General features: G+C 35.8%; 1 protein-coding gene across 3 annotated transcripts; it reads right to left on the bottom strand.

The window, feature by feature from the left end:
- Window positions 1–398: 398 nt before the first annotated feature.
- Window positions 399–8767, bottom strand: LOC132615740 (uncharacterized). Of its 3 annotated transcripts, XM_060330349.1 has the most exons (10): window positions 8613–8767; window positions 5526–7180; window positions 5103–5329; window positions 4686–5018; window positions 2529–2775; window positions 1823–1951; window positions 1528–1743; window positions 1149–1272; window positions 786–988; window positions 399–754 (listed from the first exon to the last, which is right to left on the bottom strand). In XM_060330349.1, the coding sequence occupies exons 2-10, from the start codon at window positions 7071–7073 to the stop codon at window positions 719–721; spliced, it is 3063 nt and encodes a 1020-aa protein (XP_060186332.1). In that variant the 5' UTR covers window positions 7074–7180; window positions 8613–8767; the 3' UTR covers window positions 399–718. The 3 variants fall into 3 exon arrangements, with proteins under 3 accessions (XP_060186332.1, XP_060186330.1, XP_060186331.1); XM_060330347.1 differs by having other exon boundaries at window positions 399–988; XM_060330348.1 differs by lacking the exon at window positions 8613–8767 and adding an exon at window positions 8482–8593 and having other exon boundaries at window positions 399–988.
- Between the last annotated feature and the right edge of the window lie 1364 nt (window positions 8768–10131).

Below are 10131 nucleotides of genomic sequence, written 5' to 3'. Positions count from 1 at the left end.
TAGAGCAGAGCTCTTATTATTAAAGTTTATTAACTAAAATTCCTTGCAAATAGATTTTAAATAACCCGGTGATGTAAATATAGTAAAGTAACTTGCTAAAAATCAGTTCTTGTTTACCTATCACACATTCAGTTCCAAGTCTCTCCCGGTACATATGATCTGAAGTTTTCTAAGTCTAATCTTTATGGTACGAATGTGAATATCTCACAAATCAATGAAATGGAATTATTGAAAATTAAGTTTTCACATTTTCCACAACGTTGTAATTGCACAGAAACAAAGAGAAGACGAAAATCTCATATTTTATGCTACTGACTACCAATTAGATTAGAGAAGCTTTTCCGAAACTCTTTCAATTAGAGATACTAATAAGCAATTGAAAAAGATCATAGAAAATATAGGATAATAAGGAGAGGTTATTCTTTTTTCATTAAAATTGGTCAATCACAAACTGGAGTAAAACAAGATTGCAAATATACAGCCAGCTCTTTAAACAGATCATGTACTTCAGTCTCATAGAAGTGTTGAATGGAGAAACAGAGACCTGGTTTCTGACATTTTATTTGTACAGCTCTACGAAGACGACAAAAGGCACAAATAATGTCCCTGTTTCCCAAAGAATCAAAATTCTCTCCCCAAAATAATGTGTAGAATTAAATCTCTTATTTTCAGCATCAGTCTTGGTACTTTGTGCAAAGATTACAACATAGCCTCAGCTTCAGAATGGGGAATTAATTGGATCCTGTTGCAACGCATGGGGAATTAATTGGATCCTGTTGCAACGCTTTCTGGACAAGCCCAGTCTGTTCTTTCACATGAACCTGATAGAAACCAGTAGCTGTGGCAGCAGAAGGAGCACGACCGACATATTTTATGTCATCTATGGTACCTCTGCCCAGTGCTTTCATCGCAGTAGAAAGACGTGGTGCAATGTACGAGTATGCACCCATGTTCATTGGCTCTTCTTGGCACCAAACAATCTCCGCATCTGATAACATGACAATTAAACGATATCAAATTCGCTTCATTAAGATTACAGGTAACATTACAGAAGCAACCTGAATTTATCAAAATCAAACCAATTTCTGGATTGTTTAAGACAAACATAGCATTTATGTAGGACAGCCCAAATATTTCAGAGGACATACTTGAATATCGCTTCAATTCACGTTGAACGAGGTCATATGGGAAAGGACAAAGTTGTTCCACCCGACAGATTGCAACGTCTTTCCCCTCAACTTTCTTTCTCTCCTCATCAAGCTCATAGTAGACCTGAGAAGCCATGAAAGCATACTTCAATGCTAGCAACTTGTGTGCAGAAATAAAATAGAGAACGACACCAGTCAAATAAACTATTTTTTTTAACTACTATCCATGGAACTTTTGTCATCCAATTCGCATCCACGCATGTAAATTGCTAAATGAATCAACTATTTGTGTCCAACGTGAATATCAACAAACTTAAGAGGAAATACAAGTATACAACAAAGTAACAGGTCAATTAAAAGAAAGAAATAAGTAACCCACCTTTCCGGAGCAAAGGACCAGGCGTCTGATACCCTCTTCAAGATCTGAGTGGTCGTTCTGATCTTTTATTAAGCGCTTAAACCTGGTACCTTGTTTGTCAAAACCTGGGTGGCCTTGGACATCATCAAACTCAGATAGGTTTGACTTGCAGTCCTTGTGACGAAGCAAGTTCTTTGGGGACATTACAATGAGAGGTTTACGGAAATCTCTGTGAATCTGCGAAGGTGGCGATATTATATGAGAAAACAAACTTGTATGAGCTCAAAAAAATTAAACAGCTTGCAATCAGACATACCTGACGCCTGAGAACATGGAAATAATTTGCAGGAGTTGTCACATTCACCACCTGCCAGTTACATTCCTGGATCTGCTTCCTTAATGTAGGCTCCATATCCGGGATGACAAAGGGGTTATCATCACTCATCTGCATGAAAAATCATTGCATAACAATAAGCGATGGATGAAATTCACTATAGTTTCTAGAATCATCTGAGCAAAACATGTTCATGGTGCCCCGGGGTCCAATGATGATCTTCGCACTTTTGGAGAAGAAGATATATATAGAACCCAAACATCATTTTCCACCATGTGGCCAATTGCTATTGATCACCATGATTAACTTAGTAACATGTAGCTAGTCACTAGCAAAAGACGGATAAAGATCTCTTTAACCTAACAGTATAAGATGCAACAACTCCATAAAGAAGGGAAGACCGGAACACGATACTCTTCAAAACTTAGGATACAAATGCATCAACTTTGCTGTAGTATGTACTTGGACCCTATTACTATCTAGCATATATCACGCAATGATTGCATTTCATTAGATTCACATGCCCTTGACCTTTTGCATCTTGATCTCATTTCTATCACAGAGAATGTTAGAATGTCAAAATCATATTCATTTCATATGACTGGGTTAATGCTCCTTAAACTAAAAAGGAAGGAGAAAGTCTTTAAATAAGTGATGCCCCTATTGAAATGGAAATTAACTACAGTACCTGCAGGAAACGTTCCAAACGTGCACTGGAATGCTCAGGGCCCTGGCCATCATAGCCATGTGGTAGGAGCACAACCAACCCACTCTGGCGCAACCACTTGGCCTCTCCACTGCTCAAGAACTGGTCAAATATTACTTGAGCCCCGTTGGCAAAATCACCAAATTGGGCTTCCCAAAGAACCAAAGAATTTGGATTTTCCATAGAATAACCCAGTTCAAATCCCAGAACACCGAACTCTGAAAGAGAACTGCAGAAAAATACAAGGGCAATACATAGAGTCATATTTCAGCCCTTATTATTAGGCAATTTGAGACATAACCATAAAATGTATAAACAACAACTACACCTCAGTCCCAAACAAGTTGGGGTCAGCATTCAAAAATGTATAATTGAATAATTTAAGAATAAACTAGTTATTTTTTAAAGTTGATTCAAGTTATTCTAACATTTTATTGCTTATTTATTTATCTATTGTACAAAGAGAATTTTGCTACTGAAAAAGCTTTGTAGGATGTGTTTGGTTTTCCTGTCAATTCTGTTAGCCTATTGACTATGTTCTTAAATGTTCTGCATTCCCTTGCTCTACTCTTGATGCTCTGTGCTTTCATGCTTTACTTTCTAAATGCCGACTGGAATTACTTTATTTTTTATGACTGAATGGAATTACTTTATAATTTATGCGCTGGCCTTCTTTCTGATACTAATGTAATATTACATTAACATAGATTCAACTCTTGATTTGCCAAAAGGCCAAGAAAGGTATAGTGAATTACTAATATGCAAAACAGCGCAGATTCAGTGCTCTATCTGTTCTATCCTATTAAGATCTTGCACTTAAATGAGTGCAACTACCTTAAGGAAGATCAATCTTAAATACATCCTTAACACCCTCTATTATTGACACTAACAGCTGCGTTATTGGAATCAATTCATAGACACTTTGCATTAGTTACTCCAAAATTATGTAACAAATAGTTCAAGAGTGCAATATAAAGCAAATAAACGAATTGACTATCGAGAGTATGTCATTAAATGGACGACTAATGGGTTAACAGTACCGGATGATAATCAGGATGAATGTGAACCCATAAGCCAAGGATAATTATTTCAGCCCTAGGAGGAGTGACGACCATCTCAAGAATCAAACCGGATGATAATCAGGATGAATGTGAACCCATAAGCCAAGGATAATTATTTCAGTCCTAGGAGGAGTGACGACCATCTCAAGAATCAAATAGACTGAATTGATGGAAGTCCTATAAGTCACTACAACAATGGGAAGGGAACAATTTTTCTATTAAAAAAGAGAGCAAAAGATGGGTTTTGCTCCCCTTTCACTGATTTTTTGTAGTCTTTAGAAATAAGACTAGTAGAGGAGTTGTCCCATGGCAACCACAACCAAAAAGACCCTGGCTGGAAATATTATTAGTTAAAGGATTCTAGAGAAGCTACGTAAGTGGCTTTATTATGGGAAAACAACTAAAGGTGGAAATAAAGCATGTGAATATTCAGTAAGAAAGTTTAGAAATATAATCAGTTGAAGGAATCCAGAAGACTGCTATGACATTGCTTTACTTTTCCTATGGATGAATTTTCTACGTTTTTCTGATGAGAAAAATAAATTACTCATATTCCAGGATAATTTATGTATGTTTTTAGCATTACATATATCCACATGTATGTCTGTATTTGCGTGTTTATAAGAGGTTTCTTCACTTTCCGCTTTTCTTCACTAAATCATAGATTGCGGTGCCTGGAAGGTCTTGGTGCATTTGCACTTTTCACCTTCAAAGCACTGTATCTCAGAAGGTTAAGACATAAATAAGTCATTTCGAAAGATAAGTATTTACTACAAATGAACGAGTTGAAACCGTATGAACATTTAACTGTTCAGCAGGTTTATGAAGTTCCCAGGCAGAGGAAAAATTTGCAATGACATCAAAGATCAGTTACGGTATAGTCTCATAAGCATCTGGAAGCACTTCTATTTACTCAGCAGACGAAGTGAGACAATGAGCAATCTACCCAACACAACTAGATCCATTCAGCAGGATCAAATAGAAACTCAAAATTCAAATGCGTAGACAAATATCCAGATAGAAACTGGCATTTATGAAGATAAGAACTGGTAAGAATCATACAACCATCAAAACATACCTGTTGCTCACTGTGAACATCTCTTCATTTTGGTTCATCATAACATGATCAAGAGGACAGTACCTTGCCCCGGTCTCCTGATCATGAATAACAGAATGTCTGTGACTGAAAGTACCCCTCTCAACATCCTGACCACTCAACCTAACATGATTTCCTTCCACAAGCAATGTTGCAAAAGCAAGAGCCTCTCCCACTGCCCAGTCAACGCCCTCCCCTGTCTCAATCATTTTTTTACGGTCATCAAAAATCCTTTTTACTGCTCTGTGAGGCTTAAAATCCTCTGGAAGGGTTGTGATTGCTTTCCCAACATCCTTCAAGATCTCAGGCTTGACACTGCAAACCCGTGTTTATCTTAAGTCTCATAATTCAAGCTTCAAATTAAACTGCTAACAGAAAAATGAAAAGTAAAAGCCATACCCAGTGTTTCGGACACGTGAAAGCTGTGCAGGTGACTTAAATCCAGACCAAAAAGCTGAAAGCCAATCTCTTTTTTGAGGGACATAGTCTTTACTAGCAACGAACTCCTCATTAAGGATCGTATTGATCTTATCCTGTATCTTTTCCACGTCATCTTTTGTCACCTGACCATATTGTAGGAGTTTGTTTTGATAGATCTCCAATGCAGAAGGATGACTTCTGATGACCTATACCATTGGAAACAAAATATTATGCTATGGTTCTGAAGAAGACCAGTTGATTTCCAGAGAAGGTAAACATATTTATATTGTTCAATTGCATCAGTTATAACTGAAAACAGGAAGGTAAATGAGTAACTTCAGCCACAAATCGGAAGAGAATACAACTCTGCATAAAGCACAACAAACTTCAAGAGCAACTAACCTGATACATCTTGGGCTGGGTGAAGGATGGTTCATCAATCTCATTGTGACCAAATCGACGATAACAGACAATATCAACCACAACATCTGAGTGGAACGTCTGGCGCCATTCTGCAGCAAGTTCACAGGCATGAACAACACCCTCGACATCATCGCCATTGACATGGAAAATTGGAGCACTCAAAGCCTTAGCAACATCAGTGCAGTATTGAGAAGATCTTCCAGCCTTTGGATCAGTAGTAAAGGCCACTTGATTATTCACTACAATGTGAATGGTCCCACCAGTTGTGTAATTTGGAAGAGCACTTAAATGCAATGTCTCATAAACAACACCTTGTCCAGCAAAGCTACCATCACCATGGAGCAAAACACCCATGTTCTTTGTTCTATCCACATCATTAGAATAATATTGCTTTGCTCTAGTTTTTCCAACAACGACTGGGTCCACAGCTTCCAAGTGGCTTGGATTTGCAACCAATGATAGATGAATTCTCTTACCACCCCTAGTAGGTCGATCATAAGAAGTTCCCAAGTGATACTTGACATCACCAGTTCCCACATAACCAGCTCCGTCCACAGGTTTTGTACCACCGCTGAACTCACTGAAAATTTGCCTTAGTGGCTTTCGGACAACATTGCCTAAAACATTTAATCTACCTCTATGCGGCATCCCAATTACTATGCTCTCAACTCCCATATCTGCTGATCTGTCAAACATCTCCTTCATGCCAGGAATCAAGGTCTCACAACCTTCAAGTCCAAATCTCTTGGCTGCCACCCACTTGGTGGCCAAAAAGTTTTCAAACTGAGTACTCCACATCAACCGGTCAAGAATAACTTCACGTCGTTCGCGGTTGTATTCCCTCGGTGTAGGAGTCTCAATTCGTTCTCTCAACCAATTACATTTATCACGATCAGAAATGTGCATGTACTCAAAACCAATGCTGCCACAATAAGCCTGCTCAAGCCTTGTCAATATCGCGCTCAAGGTTTGCACTGGGCGATTCTCAGACAAGAAACCAGCCATCCTCCAAACACCAAGGAAGAACTCTCGGTCCAGATCAGCTTCAGTGAACCCATATGATGCTGGATCCAAAACATCTGGGATTTCCCTCTCCTCCAAACCCAATGGGTCCAATTTGGCTTTCATATGACCATTAACCTGATAAGCTCTCACAAGCAACAGAAGATTCATGCTTTCTTGAATTGTTTGGCCAGAAATCCCAGGCGATGTGGCAGCTAGGCCAGCAAAATTCCTGAAAAAGTTGTCCCATGATTCATCTACACTATTAGGATCTTGCTCCCAAGTCCGCTGAAGCTCTTCAAGGTAGACACTGCTAGTACCATCTAAGAAGCTATCAGTCAATTTAGAAAGTGGTACAGGCCTTGGGACTGGTGCAGTTTGCGCCTTTGGCCGGTAAACTGTGGTATGAAAATATCTACTTTGTGATGGAAGAATGCGAGTTCTTGGCACGTAAGAACCACTCTGAGACACAGCCCTTCTAATGGCAAGCTTTGCCACACTAGATCCAGCTCTAAACCATGCCATTACTGTAAATCAAGCCCTCAAATCGAATTTAAAATCTTTCAATTTTTTTCAATTAACCCTCAACTGAAAAAACTTCAACACACAATCATTATACCTTGAGAAATAACCTAGTAGAGCAACAGGAAAATAGAATATTCAGCAATTCGAACGGAACCGCAAACAGACAGAAATCAATAAAGAATCAAAATCAATTTCTAGAATTTAAGTAATCTCAACAGTTTAGTTTGCAGTACTAAAATGAAATTGGTCCGCATAGCACACAGTGGTTACCGAGGATTCATATAGTCGACCCCAAATAGTTTGAAGTAGAGTTGTGGTTGATAGATTAAGTAGTTTAGCTTTGGGCATCGGAATAAATGAGCCAGATAGAGCACCAATTATTCATATATTCAATCCAACTAGTTTGGGATCGAGGTATCATTGGTTGAATTATTTGAATAGTTAAGATTTAATTATCAGCATGAAATCTGCCCAAATGAAGCACAACAATTATAGAGGATTCAGCACCCAAGTGTGTAGCCTAGTGGCGGGTTGAAAACCATGAGATCTCATGTTCAAATCACAGCGTAGGCAAAAACAAAAGGTGATTTCTTCCCATTTGTCGCCTTCGTGGATAGAGTTACCCGGTACCTATGCTAGTGGGAGGTAGCAGGTACCATGGAATTAGTCAAGTTGCACACAAGCCTACCCAAACACCATGGTTATCAAAAAAAATATTATAGAGGATTCGGAAAATCGACTGATTGAATAGTTTAGTTATAGAAGAAACCAACTCCCTTCATCATTTAAAGCTTTAAACACCACAGCTACAAAAGCAAAACTCTGATCTCTAAAAACTACCAAATCTAATTGCCAAAAGTAGATTATACAGTAAAATTTCAAAAATCTCATTGTAATTCAAATCAAATAGAGGTTACACTAAATTATAAAAAATTATGAGCAGCATTGTAACTAATAAAAAAATACATGAGTATAGAACATCTATGTAGCATTCAAATGCGCTAAAATCAAGTCTTAAGCACCACTGCTTTAATAGCAAAATTTTAAGATCCACACAGCAAATCATACCCTACACGATCTAAAACTCTAAAAAAAAAAAAAAAAAAAAAAAAATATATATATATATATATTAACTACGTAAAGCAGATTTTACAGTAAAATTTCATAATTCAAATCGGATAGAGCCTACACTAAAATGTAATGAATTACGAGCAGCACTGAGAATAATTAAAAAAAAAAAAATAAGTACATGAGAATATAGAACATCTATGTAACATTTGAATGCGCTAAAATGAAGTTCAAAATTATACGATCCAGCATGAATTAAATTCCTAACATCCAAAAAATAAATAAAAAAATCTAAAAAGCAGATTTTACAGTAAATTTCAAAATCAGACATAGAACTTACAGTGAATTATAAAAAATTACGAGCAACATTGAAAATGATCAAATGAAAAAACGAAAATGCATGAGAAATATAGAACATATATATATATGTATATGATTGAATTGATGCGATTTTGAGAATAATAATAATACCTTAGAGCGAAGTTTGTGGGTTGAGCGAATAAGATGACCTTTTTTTAAAATGTAGACGAAGAAGCCACGTTCAAAGTAGAGCCTATATTTTAAGCTACCTTTCTCCCATGTTCTCGAACCTCTATGACCATTATTCCCTCCGTTACTTCTAGTACCTCCTACCAAAATGGTAAAATAATTACTTCCTCTTCTTATGTGCATAGTTTTATTTGTTATGTATTGACTTGACACGCTTAATATGAACTCAAATATAGAATGACAATTTTATCATATAATTACTAAATAATTTAATGATTGAAATCAATTGAAGCTTACTAGAAAAGTAGTGTAGCTAACTAATTGAATATTGGGTTCCAATAATTCACGTATTTCCCGTAAAAATATAGTTCTGGAGCTAGAATTTGCATATCTTTTTTCATCTTATACAAAGTGTTGGAAAATCTAACTTATTAATTCTAAGGGTATAATAAAAACAAAATGATAGATTATCTCTTGGTTTTTTGAACTAGATAAGTAAAAATGGACAATTATTTTTAGTACACACGACAAGTAAAAATGGATGAAAGGACTAACTTTTTGAATAATAATTTATATATTTAGAACCTACAAGTACTATAAGTTACAATAATTAACAATATAAAGTATTTAAAGGACATACGAATAAATCACGGTAAAAAAAATTCTTGTTTAACCTCGAAATCCAACTATATCAAATAAACTTAGACGTAGAAAGTACTAGTACTAATTAACATAAGATAGTACTAGTTTATTAATTATAAGAGCGTAATTGCACAACTAAGTCATTATACATATAATAACATAATTACAAAATTTGTTTATTTGTCATACTATAATTAAAGTACAATTTTGAAGAAGAAAAATTGAAATAATCTTTTAGGTAGTAGGTTCAAAATAGTCCCTTAAGTTTCGATTAAATTTAACAATCAGAGATTTGTAGATATGTGATGGAAATCAAAAATGGAAAGTTTTGTTAAATATCATAAGATACAAAGGCGTCATACTTATTTTTTTACTCTCTATGTCTCGATTTACTTGACACTCTTTTTTGACAGTGTCAAAAAGAATAATACATTTTCATATTTAGTAACAATTTGACTTTAAACTTATCATTTTATCCTTAATGAGATAATTTATAGTCACACAAATGTCTATAGCTTATTTTATACAATTTTCAAAAGTCCTTTTATTATTCTTAAACTTTATGCTTAGTTAGACATCTTCACATAAATTGGGACAGAGGGAGTACCACCATTCAAAATAAGTCATTTAAGAAGCCTTTCCTTCATATAGTGGAAAATTTGTTAAATATATATTTCTATTAAATTCTAAGAATCATGCCTTTGTATCTTATGTAACTTCGTCATCTTTGGAGACAGTTTCAAGTTCCTCTATGTAAAAAGGTAGGGACCAAAGACAGCTAATGTGTTGTTTATTATTTATTATGGTTTGACTATTGTTCTTATATTAAATTTATTTTGCTTAGTCAGAATTGTTTAAT

Source organism: Lycium barbarum, chromosome 10 (genome assembly GCF_019175385.1).
Source record: "Lycium barbarum isolate Lr01 chromosome 10, ASM1917538v2, whole genome shotgun sequence".
In the NCBI taxonomy this organism is placed as follows: domain Eukaryota; kingdom Viridiplantae; phylum Streptophyta; class Magnoliopsida; order Solanales; family Solanaceae; genus Lycium; species Lycium barbarum.
This window is presented reverse-complemented; position numbering and strand designations above follow the sequence as displayed.

Bases quoted from the DNA above. Each gene is read 5' to 3' on its own strand.
- LOC132615740 (XM_060330347.1), bottom strand. From the start codon at position 7,073: ATGGCATGGTTTAGAGCTGGATCTAGTGTGGCAAAGCTTGCCATTAGA. The intron at 5,330-5,525 runs GTTAGTTGCTCT...CCAATGGTATAG, and splicing joins CCCAGCCCAAGATGTATCAG to GTCATCAGAAGTCATCCTTC. The intron at 1,952-2,528 runs GTACTGTAGTTA...TTTTTCATGCAG, and splicing joins GTTTGGAACGTTTCCTGCAG to ATGAGTGATGATAACCCCTT.